We start from the raw sequence: 21,066 nt of genomic DNA, 5'->3' as shown, positions 1-21,066 counted from the left end.
CCAGAGGTTCCGTTTAAAGATATTAATCTTTCTAGAAGAAATCACCTCAGGCAAAGAGAATTGGTAGGTAATTGGCATATGGCTGGTTTTGAGAACCCCTGGATCTGCAAGCTGATCTTGCCAAGCCACTTTCTGTTGAGAATCAACTGTCTGCAACAGCTGTAGAGTGAACCAGATGTGAAAACCGCTTGTGAAGTTTTTTGATCTCCCTGTCATCATGGAGACATTCGCTCCTTCTTGAGAATGGTCAAGGCCTGTGTCATCGGGGAAGGAAAAGTGACAAACTTGGAACTTGGAAGCAATGCAGAGGGCCTGAAATCTTCAGCATCTCAGATGAGCAAGTGAAAGAGGAGCCAGTTTTTTCCTTCCAAAGAGAAGGCTCAGGGTGTGTTGGTAAAGGCATTTGCAGTCACAGATGCTAGTGCAGATACACGGATGCTCATGCAGATAATACCAGTCCAGCATAATACTGGATTGGCTGAGGTGAAACCTAATGCCACCAGCGGCTTTCCCGTGAATTGTCTGTCCTCTTGTAAAAGCCTGACAAAAATGTCACCAGGGAGTGTGGTGTGATTGCTCTAATGCTGATGTAAGAACATCTGATTAAAAGGAACTTCAGATCAGCATCCCAGCTTATAGACAAGCATTCCTTCTGTGGTGGAGGGAAATGCACCACCTTAGCAGAGACTATTTAGTTACTACCTGTAATGCATTCTGTAGCCAAGAAATTAAGGTACTTACTATAAATACACCTATGCCAGGTCTTGATTGTACATTGCACACCTGTTAATACTTCCAAAAGCGTGGACAAGAAAAATTTTCAGTATTTCAGCATAGTTTCTGATACTCACAGAACCCTGTAAAATAATGATAACAAATAAGATGTTCTGTGTCTTCCCTTGGTAAGATACAGTTTGGATGCTTTAAAAAAAAAAAAAAAAAAAAAAAAAAGAGTAAAAAATTTAGTGCTATAAATCCAAGTTAGCATGACTGAAGTATCTGTTTGTTAAAAGACTTATTTAGTTTGTATAAAAGAAGTCTGGTCATTTTCTGGAGATCACAGTGAAATCCATCTTACCTCAGTATTGTACATACATATTTTCTGTTTGATTCTGTGGTCTTTACTTGCATTCAGCAGTGTTTTCCTGGATGGGTAAGTCCCTGGTGTGCTTAGCAGCTCTATGGAACCACTCATGTAAGACCTGATCAGCATGAAAAAGGGTTGAAGAACTTACTGCCTAAAAGAAATCTATGTGGGTGTATTTTAATTGCTACATTACCATGACAGTCTCCAATATTTATAATTCTAAAGACTTCTTTGAAAAAAGAAAGATAAGCAGCTTGTGTGCAATAGAAAAACAGAGTCAATACATCCGACGTTTGTCAGATAAACATTTTAGATCTACCCTAACGAAGGTATTGCAATTGCATGAATGTCTGAGATAGTTGTAATGTCTAAAGCTTAATGCCTTTTGGTGCTTTTAGCCTTTCTGATTTCCCTAAGCGATCATAAAGTTATAAACAGTCTTTCTAGGAGGTCTCTAAGAATCCTGTTAGAAGCTTTTTATTATACTGGCAAATTCATATTGAATTGGTATTCATTTTCACTATTACAGAATAATCGAATCAGTGCTGTTATTATTATACTGTTGAAAAAGAAAATAATGAGGGTGTAATGTAAAACTGGTAATGTGATGAAGAGCTCTTATTGTGTTAAGTTAAGAATGCTATGGCTGCTTGTCCCAGCTTGCTTGGAGCAGCGATTGAGGGAGGAGCTGGAGGGTGTCTGGTTTGTGGCAAGAGGTTGCATACATTCTCATTTGAACCTGTAATTGTCTTTCAGTGGCCAAAAGCATGATTGCTTTGCCCACTTGTGCTCTCTTCTGGGCTGTAAGAACGCTACTGTTCCCACAGTCACGCATACCGTGCTGCCATCTCCTTTTTTTAATCACGACTAGTATATGGTTCTCTCTCCAGAAGGAATGGCTCATATATTCTTTTATGTTCATCTGAGTTTTTTTCCAAAAGGGAATAGAGCTTTTAGAGTACATTGTTAGAAGTACAACAAGCCCCCTGAAGGTTCAAATTTGACAGGGATGTTAGGAGGCAGGTCAAGTGACTGCCTAATGAAGATGAATGGAGAAAATTGCTGGTACAAGAATCACGTGGTGGGTGCTTAGCCCAGGTTGCTGAAAGTGTGATGGAATCTCACAGCTTCATTTATCAGTGTCATATTTGGGCTAAAAGTGAGCAGTATTGTTCTCATTTCTTCCAGATGGATAGGTCAACTTTAATATTTATTGCTCTTGTAGAACATTTGTTTGATGTATTTCCATTAGCTAGGCAATAATAGAAAAGCAGTGGAGAGAAACATAAAACAGCTCCCTTACTCTTCAGCCGAAATATGGCATTCACTAATGTGTAAATATTTCTAGGACTATCACTGTTTTTAAAAAATATTTTTTAATTTGGTGACATGATCATATATATTGGAATTTTATAAAAATAATGGAAAAGCCACATCACAAAAATATAAAATATTCTACTTGTGGTCTGTGGTTGTTAATCTTCTAACTTTTCATCAGCTTACAGTGCCTTTCGGGAGTGGCTTTTGCTAAAGAACGTCAACTTTATACACATGTATATATCTGCCTCTATAAAAAAAGACAGACGAGCACTGTGTTTGAAGGACTGTTGTAAGACTGGAACCATTTTAGCAAAATCAACTTCCAATTTTAGATTTCTAAAATGGAATATAAAGATTTTGTTTCTGTCATATTTTTTTTCATTTCTGTTGTTGCTAATGACTTTTTCTATGATGGGAAAAGACCACTTAATCTGGGTGGGTGTAAAATTTTAAATAAATAAGGAATCTAACAGTTACAGAATGGTGGCTTGTAGCTAATAGTGGTAACCCCTGGTTACTGTTCATTAACTGATTTTTCTCCCATTTATAGGAATTGGGTTCAAGGTGTTTGACATATATTATTTAATACTGTGGAAGGAAACTTAGCTGTTTGTGAAGCAGGTGTTGTGTTAAGTGCAGTGCAAACATCCTAGCCATATGTTTCTATAATTTAAATTAATTTGGTACAGTCATACTGTTAATCTTTAGTGACTTGTTGATTGGCATTTTGCAGACATATTTCTGGAAGGCACCCAATACCATTTTCTGTAGCCTTTCTGGCAGTAGCAGAGAGTAACATTTCCACAAATTGGAATCTTGTACAGCTCTGGGAAGGGAGCCAAGATTTAAATTAGACAATAACCTCTGCTCTGTATATAGCTTCTATTCTTCAGCTGTAGGGAAAGTGATTTGTTTAATACAGTCAGCTCTGTAGCATATAATAGACTGATATATGAGTCACTCCTTGGCGCTGTGTGTTTCTTAAATTTATATAGATTGAACAACTAGTTGGTAATGTACTTAGTTACAGTTGTGCAAACAATAACTATTAGCAGAGCTGAACAGACCTAGAAAAAAATTGCATTTGGTTGGTGTTTGCTCAGATTCTGCAGAACTGTTGTTTTTTAGAACAGTCCTTCTCTTCAGGTGCAGAGGAAACTATTTCATAAGCATGAGCATTATTTGAGCTTTGGAAAATCAATAATAAAGCTTTTACATCATAGTTTAGTGTTTCTTGCATTTTGTATATGGACATGTGTACACAATGTTCCTTAAAAATAAACGCAGTATCAGGGTGTGTTGTAGCTACATAATTAGGTTGCAGCTCTTTTTGTTTTGCACTTGTATGGTTTTTTTTCCTCTCTTCATGTTAAAATCTGATACTGTCAATGGATATCTGTGAATGCAAAGAATTCTTTTCTTTCCAAACAGCCAGGATCTTGTCTTAAAAGGAGAGCTCTTTACACCATTCGGTTCATGTTTATTTAAAAGCTTAAAATCATTAGACCAAATCTCACTTTTTGTCCAACAGAAAATTGATTTTGCTAACAAAAATGGTGTGGGCCTGAAAGGGAATATTCAGAAATATGCAAATAAGTAGAGATAGAAATCTGTTTGAGCAGCTGAACAAAGCAATCAAATTTTTCCCATTGAAAGTTTATTTAGCTTCACTGTGAGCATTTTTGAACAAAATTATAAACTGCCGTTAGTGAAATAGTTCTTTTTATAGGGAAAAGGGGATTCTTTTTAAGTAGAACTATTTTTAATACTCTATGTTTTTCTGCCAGGTCTTATATTTTCAAAATAAAGCACATTGTAAATATTGAACAATACACAGATATATTTCCTAACAGTTTATAGTATGCTGCATATTCTGGGTGGGTTCCAAGCAGTAGTTAGTATAAATGATATGCCAATCAAAATTATTTTTGCAACTATAACCTGTTATAATGCAGTCTCTTATCTGAAGCGTCAACTTGATATAAGCCAGATCTTTTTTCTTAAGCTTTAACTCTTACATGTATAATTTCCCTTGTCCTGAACTAATCCTGCTTCTGGCCCATAAGCTTCTCGGTAGTGCACGACAGCAAAGCATAATTTATCTACTGGTTATATAAATCTTAATCATCACTGCTTCCATTAGGTCATATGCATTTTATTCCTTGGTCAGGAGTGGATTTTGTGGATATCTGACGTACTTCGATGAGTAAATAAGGTTTGCAAATGTCCCGCATGTCCCTTCCAGGCCAGTTTTCTAATGATTCAGCTTCTGTGTAAAAGGTGGCTTTTCTTAAACAGTCCCCTGTAGCCAGCAAGGTGATTATTACTGAAAATTTGACTATTGCCATTGGTAAATAAAGGTGTGATTTCATAATGTGCCATGTTGGTCATTTTAGCTAGCTTAAGGGGCTCCTTCTGCCACTCTTCATTCCTGCCCCAGATGAAAAAGAAACCGTAATTGCACTTTCCTCCCCAAATCCTAATGAGTTCAGTATTTCATTTTTGCAGTGGGACCTTAGAAACAATTGTATCAACATAAGCAAAGGGATACTGAATTAAAAAGCAAAAACCTAAACAAATAAGTAGGTGGAGGTTTGCAGCATGATGCATAATGAGATCTCGGAACTTGTGGCCACTTGACAGCATGGCTGCAGGTGGCAGTGCCGACATCATGACTTTGAGTCCCTGGAATGCCCATTGGTTTGATTCTCACTGCTGCTGATAGCTGAAATTGAATCCTGATGATGACCATTTTATGGAAGCTGGAGATGCTGGAAGTCTCCTTCGTTGTTGTTGATGATCATTCTAAGTGTTGACAACGCTGTTTAGATGACCCAGGAGCTTCTGATGTGAGGAGAATGTGTGAAATTGCCATTTTTAGGTTCTGATAATAAAAAAAAATCCGTTGATGAGGTTCAAGTGCTGTGATATTCACGAGCTGAACACCATTCTCTCTCTCTCTGAAGGATCAGAGGTTGCTGAGGCAGCAGCACAGTTTGTGCTTCTGAGGGGATGAAGAGACCAGAAAGGGGCCTGACTTTCCCCAAATTTATGTTTACGGAGCAAGACGTATGAGGAGTGCACAGCAGCGAGAGAATTTGCATTTGAGAACGGTGAAGGGTTTATAGAGACTTGCCATATTCACAGAGATGGGGTAGTCTTTCAATTTAGTGTACACCTCTGTAAGGAATGTAATCAATATCTGCACCCTAGCTTGCTCTTTACCGCCTTTTCATTCGTGCATGGTTAAGTATTACAACATGGCAGAAACTTTCTTCTTGTCTCAGAAGATGATATATTTATATGTTGACATGAAAATTGATAGCCCTTTTATTTTTTTATAGTAGCTAGTTTAGCTAAAGATGATATTCCAGTTACTGGAATATAGCACACAACCACCGCCACCATCTGAATCAAATGGTACAGCCTGATTTATGTTAGCAAACAACCCTTCACCGTTCTTCTGCCTGGTAAGTACCCCTGCAGATTGCTGGTCTTCCTAGGTGACTCTTACACAATTTATTGTTTGCATTTTGGTTTTATGAGCAATGCGGGGGGTTTGGCATATGTATCTAGAAACGGAGGTGTTTCTTGTAACCAGTGGCTTGTATATGGTTGGATGAAGGTGGGATTGTAGCACTGGAAGAGATTCTTGAGTCACCTGTAATCTGTCGTTATTGGTTTCACTGGTGGTAAGGAAGGTCTCGCATGGAGATGTTTGAAGGATCATCGTGACATGTTACCCAGAATTTTCCATGGATGTATGTGAGCTTGGGTGTGGACAGCTGTTCCATGCTGTTGGGAAGGCAAAACCATAAGATTGTATAGGAGATGATGGCAAAAGACCTTTTTCTGTAGAACTACTAGTGGTCTGGAATTGTGAGATTTAAGTTAAATTTCGTATTCACTGTTACAAGCTGTCTGGTTTTTCAAAAAATGAAAAAATGACTATGTGACAGTTTATATAAATACGTATGCTTTGAATTGCTTCTAGATGCTCTCAAAATCATAGTTTACAAGATACTACAAACTTCTAAATCTTTTTTCTTTTCATTTTGAATAACTCCCCTTTGTTACGTGTTACTTTTTCCTCAAAGGTTATTTTCTTACCTTTTCTCATACCAGCTTTCAGTTTATCTTTTCCTTATCTATCTATCAGATAAGCTGATTTCTGTTATCCTGCTTTGATAATCATTGTCTTACTAGAACTTTCTTCCACCCTTTCTGTGCTTCCTAGTACCCAGCACTTGTACATCATTTTATAACACTTGTATATAATTTTATTCCTCTCAAAACCAGACTATGTATATCGGGTTGGATGGGGCTTTGAGCAACCTGGTCTAATGCAAGATATCCCTGCCTATGGCAGTGGGGTTGGAACGAGGTGATCTTTAAGGTCCCTTCCAACACAACCCATTCTGTGGTGATGATTCTATGATATTTAACAACTCAGTTCTCCCATTAAAATACATGTATATTTTCAATGTTGTTAACAAGTTTTGAAAATACCATTGAGCAACCTGGTTTTGATTTTTGAAGGAAATCTCTTTCACTGGAGAACTGTTGAAATAATTCCAGGGCAGATCAGGCAAGCAATTAAAGGCAAAACCATTATCTTAGGGATTGTTCAGTCTGGGGATTTTGAAGTGTAAAAATCACTGGACAACAAAACGTTATCAGAAACAATTCTAAATACTTATACAAATGAAGAGAAAGTCATGATTTATAATACCATTTCGTTTTTACTGTGACCAATTAGTTATTTACCCACCCTTGGTTGGTATTTTCCTCTTTTGATGGCGAGAGAGCTGCCAGAACATTCCATGCTATTCCTCTGTTCCTGCCACCTTCGTTGTGTTCACACTAACAGTGTGCAGTGTCTCCCAATTCAGGTAGAAAAAATTACTGAGAAGTTTTATGGTAGAGCAGAATCTCCCCAGTTTTGCAGACAATGAAGCAACCAACCTTGTGGGTTTCCTGTGATTTGTTCTTACTGTGAACATATAAAGCAATTTTCATGTTTCATACTCCCTTGCATGGTTTTGCATCATTTTACTTGCTCACCAGAACTGGACGTGGGATTAGTAGTCCTCAAATTTTACCCAACTTTGATATCACATAAAGATAGTCTGTGTCGAAAAACTTGGCTAAAGTTATGTGATCCGAAATATAATTTAGTGATGAGGCAGCTTTAGCCCTGGGCATTTGGAAAAAAACGCAAACTCCAAATATATAGAATTTTCTGAAAGTACACTGAGTCCAGGTCTTGCTTCTACTACACAAAGATTTTGATCTCTGGGAAATTTTCTACTTAAAAGAGGGATGGAATGATAAGGTTCAAGGTGTCAAATAAAAATGCAAGAACTCCCAGTAGTTTGCAGCTAATTGTAGCAGGTAGCTGCCTGCCAGAAGCACACGGTTATGGTAGAATGTATTATTTGTTTCCATCAGGATGGTTTCTGTATAAAAAAGGCTGTCTTCAAGACACCTGAGGAAATATTTCTGTAGACCTGATCATGCCATCAGCTGATAGGAAAACTTGAGTGCTACATGAGTATGAGCTTGTGACTTTTCCCGTTTGACCTCCAATTATTAACCTGTCTTGTAATTAACAGGTATTCCTAGGAATATCTTACATAGTTTCCAAACATTCAGACGAAGAGGTTCATGACAAGATTACAGCTAATTCATACATCTAATTTGAATTCACACTAAAGCTAAATCTGATTATTTAAATTCAACTAAGAAGTATTCAACTTCTCACACATCTTTGGCATGAATAACCCAAAACTGAATTGTCTCAGTCCACTAAATTAGGAGAATGTTTTCAGAGCATGAGTTGTGAGCTGTGGAACAGCTTGGCAGCAGAAATGCCACTAGGATCTGATGTCTTTTATACGGCAAGAAAAGAAACTCAAGAATTTGCATGTATCAGAGCTCAGGCTTGCTTACATCAAGACATGAAGGGTAATACTTGATGCTTCAAGAGAGCTTTTATTACCATTTTTAGTCATATTTAAAAACATGGGGTTTTTTATGGCATCTGAAAATTATGAGGAGAAATTACATTACTCAAATGCCTCGTGTGCTTTTTAATATGCATTTAATTTTAACACTAATTAGTTGTTTGTATTTTGAAATATCAGTGCTGAAGATCACCTGAAGACTTGAGAGGGCAGAGCTTTCATACGGCACTAGGTATTGCCAGCCCTGCATTTGATAGGCTATCGCTCAGGGTGCGTTTGAAATAATATTGTAAACAGAGCAACCAGATTCTTCTTAACTGGCATTAATTTGCCTACTATAAGATTTCAGTTTTCTAACATGAGGATTTTCATGGTTGTTTTTTTTTTTTATTTTTTTTTTTATTACTGGGAGTGAAGGTTTTGAAACTTCCTTCGTTTCACTCATCATAAATGGAATTTGCCGTATACCCTTTGTGTGTCCTCAACTCTCAGCAGAACCTCAGGGGCTGCAATCAATATCAGAAGTAATTTCTGTGCCCACTTACAAGAAGAAATACAGTGACCCAATTAAGTGAAGAAAATGCTAGACTGTAGTAATGGATGAAAATGCAATTAAAGTAGGTTACTCACCTACAAAATAAAGTTTCTGCTGCCCAAAACATTGCCTTTAGGTTGGAATGAAACAGTGGGAAGCTAAAGATAGATAAATTAAGCTTGATTAGTCTCAGTGGCATAAATTAGGAATACAAACTAACATCAGGGATTATTTCACTCTTAAATTTAAATCTTCTCTGCTGTTATTGCAGAGCATTGCATCCAATTCAATCTTGCATGTTTAAATAAAGTTAGTTGTTGCTGAAGACTCTCCAGAGGCCTCTCTGCTGTGGGATTTGTAATCCAGGCCCAACTAAAAATAGTGGAGAAATCCTCCAGGTTTAAGGTCGATGGAACATAAAGAGACAGCAGGAAACAATGCATTATGTGCCTGTTTCCAAAATGCGTCTATAATCTACATTATATTGGCACGCAGAATTTTTCTAAATTAAAGAACATTTTCACCTGAGGAAAATTCCCAATTCTCGTGCCTGTCAGTCATCTCACACAACTCCTGCTTTTGCAAGGAGAGTGTATGAATTCCTTGAGCCTCACCAGTGCTTCCCTCGTGGAAGGGCATTGCTTACCGCATGCTGCGGCTTAGAGCTTTGGTTGAGGGTGGTTGAGGTCACGGACTCTGGTGCTAGAGTCAGTGTCCTGCTGGGTGGCTTTCCTCTGTTTCTCATGGATGTGTGTGTAAAAAGCGGAGTTACGTCCTACAGGCTGGCTTTGCAATAGACCGCGTGCTTCGTACGGCCTGCCATGTGGTGAAGTAGAGTTAATATAGATTTTAAAGAAATGCTGTTTTTCTATTTGATTATGATTAGTATTTCTAAAGTGGAAAGTATTTAATTTCAGAAAAAACCACAGGCACCCACAGTATCAACCTGTCTGAGAGTTGGGATATTGAAGATTTTATGCATGTACTGATTTTAGCCTGAAAGTGTCTTGACTGATCCTCCATTATGATTATTATAAAATGTCTACATCTGCTTCACCCTTTCTCTATCAATTTTATATTTAAAACTTGATATAATTTGCTAGTGTAGTAGAGCTGAATCATAGTCTAGAATGGAATTTACAATTTTCACTGGAGTGAGTGAAATTTGATATAAGATTCTAAGAAAAGCTACTTACAGCCCAATTGCAGTATAATCACATCACTTTAAATTTGTGTGAGAAAATGTTGCAGTAATCTTGAATATAGTGATATAAAACTATTTCTTGGGATTCTTAGAATAAAATGCTCTCATTATGTTAAGAAATGCTTAGATTCAATGCTTAGACAGTTTATATAAAATAAAGGGGGGATGTTGGAAATTATTAACACCTTGGTTGTATGAACTTAATGCCTCAGAGAGGAATGTGAAACAGAAATGTTCACATGGCAAAACCAGTTCTGTATTTATGCATTTCCCCCTAAAAAAGCTATAAAAATATTCCTTATAGCAGTTAAAAATAAATGGTTGGGGCTAAAAGGATACTCGGATAGAGGTGTAGGGTTGTCTAATACCCCTGCTGAGGGGGCGCTGAAGAAGGACCCTTAATAGTGACCTTGGTGTGTTATGGCAGGAGGTGGCATGGGGCTGCTCTCTCATGGGACCTTGCTGGCTTTCAGGTCTCATGTGTGCTGGAGGGCTCCGGTCACCGAGCAGGGCATGGGCCTGCAGCCTCCAGTCATGGCACCAGGAGCTGGCATCGGTGTGCCTGTCGCAACCCGGAGGGGTGTGGGAAGGTAGATTGGAGGGGCGGCCCCAGAATCGGGTCCACAGGTTTGCTTTGGGTCTTTCTTGCAAGTTATCTTGCAGTACCACGTGTTGAGGCCATTCTGAGAGGCGGCTGGTCTTCTTCCATTTGGAAAATGTCATGGAGAATAGAGACATTTCCACCCTCTTACAGGGCCACAGAAAGGGAGCAATTGTGCTTTACCCTTTCTTCAGTTCGTTAGAGCAGTTGTGGAAAAAAGCATCATTTAATCGCCATCTGTCCTCTGATGTCATCAGAAATAAGATCCTATGTGTAATTTGAGCTGTTTAGAGAAATGTAACTCATAAAGTACGTACATTGAATGGATGCTGTGAACTGCGTATTTGAGAAGACCTTTCTCATTTGAAATTCAAATTGCTACAAAGTTCTAGAAAAATATATATAAATAAGAGACTTAGCCGTGTAAGTTCTTTCTCCATTTTAGCAGTATATTCCTTCCATGACGTACATGTCTAATCTGGTTTATTCCAGCAACAAGTACGGGCTCATGAGAGCGATCACAAAAATCATTTTGTGATTCATTACCACAAACGTCTCTGGGTTAGAAAACAAAGAAAGAAAACATGTTCTTTAAATATTCGTATATTTTTAAACAAATGCTTAAACCACACTGGCCTCTTCTTGGCTTTGCTACTGAATGGGTTTATCTTAACACTGGGACTCTTCCTGTATTTTAAGTTTCAGGCAACAACAGGGTGCAGTGATACTCGAAACTCTTTGAAGTAACATCTGTAGATCTTGTAGAATCTTTTTTATGTAAAACTTAGTGGGTTGATCTGAGTTTGGTATTTGTATTAGCCTTGTACAGAGGAAAAGTAGCCTTGGTGTATGTAGGTGTGTGCAGAGGTCTGCCCAGAATCCATGTTTGATTCTCTGTTTTACTGCCTTTGAAGGCAGTGTGGGCAGAGTGGAGAACCCATTCTCGTCTACAAAGAGCCAAAATGGTAAATTGAGACTCTTTGAACATGTGACAGCAAGGTATTTGCTATGTTTGTCTTGGAGAGAACTGTCAAGATTCAGACTAATTATATAACACCTTAATCTTGTATAAAAATTAGGACCAGGACTGCATTTTTGGACCACCTTTTACTATTTATGCATTTAAATGTGGAGCAAGTAGCATTAAAAAAATGGTATGTATTGAATTGCCTTGACCATAGTCAACAGAATAATAATGCTGTGCATATTCATATAAAGTTCTTGCATATAAAAACTTTAGTAGGCTGTATCCTTCTTAAGAGATCTGAAAATGTCTAACATGAGACCATTAAATATTCCTTTCATTTCTGTTCCTAACACTTGTGCGGTATCACACTTTGCAAAATATCATTCAGTTACTGGGTTTGGCCGTGGAATTCACTGAAGAAGTTCATATTAAAGAGTTTGGCTGGAATCTGAGAGATTAAGTCAGTGCTTTTTATTGTTATTGTCGAAGTTTTTTATTTGCTGGCTGAAAGCTTTTAAAGTAACTGCAAATGTTTTCATTCTAATTGCTTTCCTAAAACTTTTAAATCTGTACTGTCTGCAAACAGTGTGTCTGATGGAGGTTTGAGGATATATGAATGAATTTTTCTTTACCATCTTGCTCAAGTATTTTATCCCACTGAGATCTTTTTGGCTCTAAGCAAAAAGTAGAGAATGTGTGTATATGTATATACACGCATAGATAGACACATGTATATGAACATATACATAACAATTAGGGTGGCAGATGCTGAAGACTCAAAAATTGGAAACTAAATGGTCCCCTGAATTAAAGGCTTTTCAGTTTTTAAATATCAAAAGGTTGTCAAATGTATGACTGTACAGATACTTATGTACAGATTCAATAATTAATGAACCTCTAATGAGATTATTCATTTGCCTAAAATTCAGCTTTGGAGATGTGACTGCAAAACCGGGTACTTAGCTACATTCATTTTTACACGTTGTGCTCCTGTCTGTTGTTGGCTAGCTGTTCATCAGCGATGTGTTCTTAAGGTAATGAAGCTTTCTGGTGTGAAATCCCCTATAGAAACTCCTTTTGTTTTCAGTGGGGTCTGCATTTCCTCCTGGTTATTGCAGGATCCTCTTATGAAGTGTTGGAGAATCTTGATGTGGAAGAAGCAGGGAGAATTAATTGTGTAGTAAGTTCTGGTGGCCAAAGTCACCGAGGCTAACACTGCTCAGGCAGTTTTTCACATGTACGTGAAGTTCTTTCCTATAAAATTTGTAGGCAGAACCTAGCAGGAAATAAACCTGCTTCCAGATGTTATTTGCTGAAAATAAGAATAATACTGTAATATGTCTCAAAAAGCTGATTTCTATTGCACTATCCTATAATAACCATTATAAATTTGCTGTAAGAACATGAATGGAAAGGTTGAAAAACTTGACATATATAATGAAAAACTTGACATATATAATACATGCTGCCTGGTGGTCCAGTACTTCATGAAATTCTTCAAAAATTTTACCTTTTGCTGACAAAAGCATTGTCTCTGTGCGTGTATCCATACCCTGGTGCGCACACGTGTAGTGGTTTGATCTTTGATGTAACTGCGATACCTTATCTGCTGACTCTGTTTGGTCAGAGGCTGCCCCAAATGGCCCAACTCCATCTCCTTCATACTCAGCGGCTCAGTCCTTAACCTCCAGTAGCTGCATCTTGTCTATGGTAAATAATACTTCTTGCGTTTGGCAGTGCCTGCTCCTTCTTTCAACACGTTAGCGTGCTGCCAGAGGAATACAGACATTTCAGTGGGTGGCCACGTAGCGTCAAAATTGAAGGTACCATTTTGCATGCGCTCTGAGATAAAATTACTTCTTTATTTACGAAGTTGTAAAATATGCTTCATTCACTTAGGATGGTACAAATCCCCAACATTTTAAGTGGTATTGTATCCGTGAAGTAGCTGCTAAAATCTGCCTCGTTGTTTCTAGTAGTAAAAATAAAACAGAAAACTTGTATTTTGTAAAACAATATTAATACCACCTACTGCTTCTGAAGGATTGAAACTGTCGTGAAGGACTTTCTTTTCCAGAAAAGAACACTCTGCTTCTGCTATGAACACATCATGCTTAAAAGTAAAGCTGCTACAGAGATTAGCTGGATATCCATCTAGAACAGAAATGGCCGGAGAATTCTTGCCTGTTATTTTTATGTTGTTCATTGAGAAAATAAATTGTGTTTCCTGATGAGAAAAAAAATAAAATATTTAACTTAATACATCTGGGGAGGACACTGCTGTTCATAGATGGTGATAGTTAATACTGTTTAAAAGAAAAAAAAGACAACACCCACCCTTCTCCCAACCCTCCTCCCACTCTATCTACTTCTGTTGCCAGAGTAATTTTAGTGTATATTGTTTTGTTTGGAGTAATCAGGCTGAAGTAGCATTAGTCCAGCTCTCATCTTTTAATTACAGACAGTTTATTGTCTGTGCTGTCCCACTTTCTGCATGGTTCCCCACCAGCCAGCTAGACTTAGCAATCTCCATTAATTTAATTTGGCATTTCATTCAATCAGGCAGGCTGTGAACATGATGAATTTTTTTTTTTAAAAAAAAAATAACACAATGCTCATTTTTAATTGATGTCCTTATCAGACATTGTATTTGCCGGAGCTGTAATTATTGGTCAGGCTGCAAAATCAAATCTGCCCAAATGCAGTGAAGATGTTCTGCAGTGAAATTATTAAGATACAGTAGTTAGACCTGCAAAGTAATTTAGTTTTGGTCTGTAATTACATCTTTTGGGATCGTTATCTTTCTTTTTACTCATAAGGATAGTGTAACCTCAGAGGAATTAATTTGCCAAATATGAAGATAGAAATGAGATCCTTGCCATAATATATATTTGTGCAAGTAGATATTATTCTACATAAAAAAAAATATGAGCAAGCTTACACCATAAAATAATGATTTTATTAATGGCCATATTTTTAAAAATATGTTTCTAATTTTATTGCAGGAATACTGGAAATGTGATCAGTTGAGGCTGCCATTTTCCATAAGCAATAAATTGGCATCAGAAGTGATAGAATTTGGATGTGTAACTATCTAAAATACATATGTGAGTGGATATGTAGTGCTGTGACAGAGCTGGTTCTGTGGATAGGAGCCCAGCATCAAGCCAGTGAGATTTTTGTCCGGAGATAATATCCCGAGAGAAACTTTTAAATGTGTATTTTGACTAAACAGTAACCAATAATTATGAAAGGTCTTTTAGTGTTGTGATAACTCAACCTGAATTCTGGTTTGCAGTAAGGGTTGGGATATGGCTTTCTTTAAAAAAGGGTGTCTGTGGATTGTGTAATAACTTAATTTTTTTTATTCTTTCTCTTATTTATGATATGTAGTCTTTGAGTACAGAATTACAGTCATTCCTGTTAAGCAAAATTTAAGTCTCTGGATTAGTTATGAGAAGATGATAAAATGTGTTTCATTCCTGTTCCTATTTTGTTTGACTTTTTCATTTGGGACATTTATTCACATTCTGTGGTTTTGGTGGTATTCCCTAACCCTTCCAATAGTTTTCATCCTTGTGGTTGCACTATTAAATTAAGCAGTTATAAAAAGAATTATTTAGAACATCTAATGTATTAGCCTGAGGATCTAGTTTTAATGTTGAGCATAAAGATACTAGTATTTTAAAATTTCAGTTTTGTTCCATTGAGATGCTCAGATAAAAGTCTGGTTCCTCTATGTCTGGTTTTAAAATAAGTATTTCTGTATTTGCTCTTTTTAGGAAATGAATAATGGCTGTGAGTTCTAATGTTTTTCAAGTTAGAGTTGCACCATGATTGAGTGGATTTAAAGACTGAAATGTAGACAGTTGCAATAAATACGAATGACTGAATGTTGTAAGTGAAATAATTTCTCCATTAAAATCAGTTGCAACATTCCCATTAACTTTTATAGGTTCAAAATGGTATTCTCTGTGTCCATAACACCTTCAAAATAATTTATTTGCTTTATTTTCTATGGTTTTTTTTAATGTTATGGTTGTGTCGTGTAAACTCTTTTGCTTGTTTTATTTCTTGCTGTGCCTTTTGACTCGTCACAGTTGCAAAAGTAGAGCCCAGACAGGAGTCACTATTTAACCTTTTGAGATTTTCTGAAGTTTGGTGGGGGGGGGTTGTTTGTTTTTTTTGTGGGTGTTTTTGTTGTTTTTTTTTTTTTTTTTCCCCCAGTAAGAATTCAGACTCTGTGGACATTTAATCACTGATCTTTTTTATCCCAGACTGCCCAGGTTTTCTGTGATGTTCATCATATCAGACTTCTTTCTTAAAACTACTGTTCAGTAGCCGGAGCTTTCATGACCAACCAATTTTTAAGCTCTGGTGAGTGCAAAGGGGAGCCTGAAAATGCAAGCAGCGTTGTGCAGTGCTGACATAGAGTGGCTGATCCCTTGATTTGCAAACAGGTATCGTAACGTCTGGCCTAGGAGGTTTGGTCTTTGAAAACTTGCCGTTTGTACAAGTGGGGCAGCAATATACAGTTTTTGTGTCCCCGGTCCTGGGCAGGAGTTGGTTTGGTCTTCACGAGGGCGTGTGTTGGGAAGGAGTAAAGGGCGTGAATTTTCCCTTAGCATTGCAAATACACACCCTTCCTAGAAAAGATGAACAAGACTAGGTGTTGGGCTCTAGGTTTGGTAGTCAAAGCTAAAAGAAGAGCTTCAACAAGCTATTTAAGAAAGAATCGATTTTCTTGACGTTCTTTATATGAGTTATTAGTAAGCAAGCATCCAGTCTCTCTTGTTACAGTCTCTATGTCGATTCCAACAGATTTCAGTGGGGCCAAGATTCAAGTGCCCTCGTAGTATAAAAGGCTGAACTGTCGTAGTTTTAATGCACTGATTTGCATGAAGAATCAAAACTGTGATTCATAACAAGTTCAGATGAGGGTTTGTTTGCCTGCAGTCCATTTACTGAAATCGGCATATGCCTGCAGTATCCATGGGTTTGCTGTGGCAGTAGGTTATGGTACTTACGCTTAATATATTTATCAAAACCTGAGATGGCGTTTGAACTCCTGAGATCAAAGGAAACAAGTAGTAGTTTGTAAAGCAGTGGTATGTGTTGCCAATGAAAAGATTTTATTCTTTCATTGGTTTGGAGCAAGGGTGCTCTGAGATCTTTAGATTCAAAAGTTTATGCAAAACCTCAGTAATTGCTATGGCTAGGTCATTTGCAAAGCATCCCAACACCACCACAAAACACAAAAATAACTGGACTAGGTGCTGCTCTCTGTCCCAGGGAAACCCAGCAGGGGGGACCCCTCAGGAGTATACCTGGGCAGACCAAATTGCTGGATGTCGCCTTTCTTTTGAGTGCCTGCTGTCAACTACAGCAGTGCTCTGAGATGTTTGTGAGGGGTCTGAGCAAGGGATCCTTTAGAAAATAATTGGAGAAATTGGAGAAAATAATTTAGAAAATAAATGGAGAAACTGTTGACTGCAACAAGAATTATTTCACAAATAACATCTTTCCCAAATTATTTTACTAAAATAGACAAGAACCCCTTGTTCTATTTAGAATGATTTATAACTGTTCCCAGCTGATCACAAAGTGTTTCTAAATTAAAAGCCATTAATTATAGCCTTATATAGATACAAAGATATGCAAGAAGTGCTTTGTAATTCCAGCTCTGCACTTCAGGTGAGAGCTTTTTAAATTACTTGGACCGTTGGAGCCACCTGCTTGACTAAATGCTGAGGGCCCTGTGTTTCAGTACTCATCAGTGCATTGCAGTGTTAACATTGTTACTGATTTTTCTCATTTCTCCAGGGCAAATACTAATTAATGGATACAATTCACAGCTGATTAGCTGTAGTTTCTTCAGTAATTACATTCGCAGACTAACTGTTCAGAAGAGGATTTCTAACCCAGTTCTTATTTCACTCTAAGCTTAATTTGTTTTTTGAATTGTTTAGGTCCTTAAGATAATAACCATTTTATTTTCTTTTGTTGTTATAGGTACCATTAGATAATAAGGAAGTTTAATCTTAGAAGTACTCACTGATAATTGTTGCGTGCCTTCAATGGATTTCTAACTCAGAGACAAAAAAATAAATTTAAATATTTTTTAGTTACCATCCATTCCAACAGAAGCCTAAATATGCTGGGTTCTGACCTCTGTGCCCGAGTCACACACGACAGATAGGGTCTTAAATGCGGTAGCCCAAGAACAGAACGTATCTAAGGATAGGTACTTGTAACTTTTAGCTTTGACTTTCCTCGTTACATCATTTCCTTCCACAGTCCTAATAAAACGGAAAATTATGTTGTCACTTTCCTTATTGTCTTACTTAAATAAACCAAAAAGGAAGAAAGAGAACCACTTGGCAACCGGAACAGCAGTAGCTGTGGCATGAGGAATACACGTAGATCAAAACAATGTAGAATTTTACTCCTCAAGGTAAAAATCAGCTACATTTCCATTTTGAGGCACTGGAGCCCCTAGGATGCTAAGCTCATTAAAATAGGATGGGGTTTGTTCCCACTTATTTATCCAATGTTGGAGCTATACTTGCCTATTGTACCTTTGCACTTAGGTAAAATTTGAAAGCTTGGTTATCATTATTTATTTATTTATTTTTTTTGTTACAGTAGAAAGAACAGCTCTATTGAAGACGTTTGAGTTTTTAATATAAATCCTTCTTAGTTTGCCACTAACCGAGATGAAAAAAATCTATCCTGTCGATCTCACTGTTGCGCTGAAGTACCATGTCTTTGTGCAACAAATCTGCACACACATATCCTTATGTGCCAAAACAGTAATTTGAATGTGCAATTTTATTTGAATTTTTTAATCTCCAAAAATGGGTGACATCTGGGCTTTTAAAAATGGATGACATTGCTTGAGTATCTGCATAGCTGGGGATAACAGAGTTTTAATAGCTATGAGGCAGCCTACATATTGTGTTTAGACCTCTGTTGCTTAACATGTGATATAGGTTGAAAGATTCAGCATGTTAAGTACACAAATGGAATTTCATACTTCAGAAAGAGGGATCTCATCTCATATTCCTTCTTCCGCATGATTGTTTCCTGATTTTGTTATGTCCTCTTTCGTCAATCAGACAATTCATCAGGTACACGAGACTCAGTTCTTTGTGTCCGTCTTCCTTCTTGCATCCTCTATCACTATAGTTTCCTCCCTTTTTTTCTTTTCTTTTTTTTTTTTTTTTCCTCCTTTTGATTTTTGGTCTTATTTTCAGAAATGGATTTTGGAGTTTTCAGGGAAAGAGCCTTTCTTGAAAGGATCGCTCTGGCCCCTCCACTGCTCTAGGATGCTGGAGGAACCTGGGGAGAGTCAAGGTCTGAAACACTTCCCTGCTACAAACAGTCTTGCACCAAGTACTACAGGAGAATTGAGCTGGAGCAAAGTGGTTTTCCTTTCAGGACAGGGTCAGCCGCTCGGAAAGCACAACGGCCTTTCCTGCTTGGAAAGAAGAGTCTGTGCAAGTGCATGGTTACCCATCCTCATGCACGTGTTGCAGAGCTTATGCTGGTGGTGTTTGCTGTTGTGGTTTGGCAGGGGGGCAGGTCGGCCGAGATAAAATAAAGCCTTCCTGAAAAATTTGCTGTACGGAACTTGAAAATGGGAGTTAAGGGAAGAATGTGGCTTTAGCAGCAATGACGTGGCAGGGTATTGCAGGGACAGCACAGGGACATTTCTCTGATTTGCTACTCTTACGTTGCAGCGTGCACTGTGCCTGATAATAGAAATGGGAAAATGTGAAGGCTTGTGATTTAGTGTTTTAGTGGTAGCGGCGTAACAGGCGTGGTGTCTGTTCCTTGAAGCAAAGGCTCTAGGTGTCTGCCTGTGCAGGGACCACCCGCAGAAAGAGTTACCAGACTACCTGCTTTTTGGAAGTGCCGTTTGAAGGAATAAGGCTCACTAATGAACCAATTAACCAAATGCTGATAATCTTTCAATTCTATGCTCAGTCTGTAAAAGCAAAAGTACTTGTTGTCTTCAACAAATGTTCAGAGTTGAGAATATGGAGGAAATGACTGTGGCATCCAGGAGGATCATTTCAGAATGCTCCTGCATGAGGGGAGATGCACCTCGGCAGGAGCAGGTGGGTGCTCAGCCCCCTCCACCCCAGGTAGATCTCAAGGTCTCGGTGTGATAGTTTCTCTGATTTGCAAAGTCTTCTGGTGTTAATATCCACTGGGGGTGTGGGAGCTCAGCTGGAATGAAAGATAGACAAAGGGGATTGCCTGGCTTTTTAATTTTGTGGAAAGAATGGGATTTTAAGAACAATGCTGCAGATTCTCCTTCTTCCCCTTATTGACCTTCATCTCTTTAAAACCAGGTCTACTTGGAATAGTAATATGCCAGCTACTTCTAGCTGCAGCAATCCTCTGGATCAGGATCATCTGCAGAAATATTGTAATGTGTGCCAGGAAAGATGTAGTAGAGTCGAAATATCTTTTTGGGAGAATATTCTCTTTCTAATGGACACTTAATTTCCAAAGTCACCTCTAGGTCTGTGGGGTGGCTTTGCTACATGGACAAAGAAATTTGAAGAGATACGCTTGGATATCTACCATGTACAGACCTGGGGGTGCAGAGTATGTAACAACAATAGTAATAATAATAATGTTGACTCCAGTCTAGTACTGACTTCAAAGGACATCTGCAAAGTTACATCTTATCTGTTTGTTGTTTTGTTTTTGTTAGGGTTTTTTCAACTTTTTCTATGCCAGTGAGGGGGTAAAGAAAAGTTTGTTGTGGCATACATTAAAATCCAAATATTTATTTTTCTTTCAGTTTGGAAACAATAACAACTACATGAACATGGCAGAGGCAAATAATGCGTTTCTTGCTGCAAATGAGGTAGATGTTTTTCTTTTTTATCTATGCTCATGTTCTGCTGTTTGCTGTGATAATTTAACAGACTTTGAATGGATGAAGAGTGAAGTGCCGAATTTCTGTGTGTTTTATGGAGCACAAAATAAAGACTTTAATGAGAAAGAAAATAACCTGACAGCTCTCCATTACTAGTCAATTTAGCTGTCCATAAGGCTGTTACTTACATAGCATGTCAATAGAAACAAATCTGCTTTATGTATGAAAAAAATTATAAACAGAAGGAAACAAATAAAAGGCACAGTAGGTGTACATTTTGAAAGCAAGCTTAGTAATAGTCGTTACTAGCCAATACACTAATTTCTGTTATAGATATAAACGTTTTAATTTGGGTTCTTAATACTCATGTAAGCTAGAAAACAAAAACCAGCTTTGTTGCAGGAGGTGTATGTGTTGCATGAAGGAAACTTCTGACCAGGATCAAGAACAAACCCATGGCCGAGCTGGTGGAGGCTGGCTGGGCTGCGGA

At 37.8% G+C, this 21,066-nt stretch overlaps 1 protein-coding gene across 5 annotated transcripts in view; it reads left to right on the top strand.

The window, feature by feature from the left end:
* Positions 1-21,066, top strand: part of TOX3 (TOX high mobility group box family member 3) — a 489,533-nt gene that overhangs the window by 30,821 nt on the left and 437,646 nt on the right. For 4 of the 5 annotated variants that reach the window (XR_013923633.1, XR_013923634.1, XM_080364727.1 and 1 more), the window contains exons 1-2: positions 15,893-19,830; positions 20,499-20,564. Coding sequence is in view for 3 of the 5 variants with exons in the window: in XM_080364727.1 (XP_080220853.1) it covers positions 19,705-19,830; positions 20,499-20,564 (192 nt within the window). In the remaining 2 variants the exon portion in view is untranslated. Of the gene's footprint in view, positions 1-15,892; positions 19,831-20,498; positions 20,565-21,066 lie in introns of those variants that run through there. The other variant, XM_080364729.1, reaches the window with a different exon arrangement.

The sequence above is a fragment of the Falco punctatus genome (assembly GCF_963210335.1).
Source record: "Falco punctatus genome assembly, chromosome: 14".
Classification (NCBI taxonomy): domain Eukaryota; kingdom Metazoa; phylum Chordata; class Aves; order Falconiformes; family Falconidae; genus Falco; species Falco punctatus.
The sequence above is the reverse complement of the archived record's forward strand: the minus strand, read 5'-3'. Positions and strand labels throughout refer to the sequence as shown.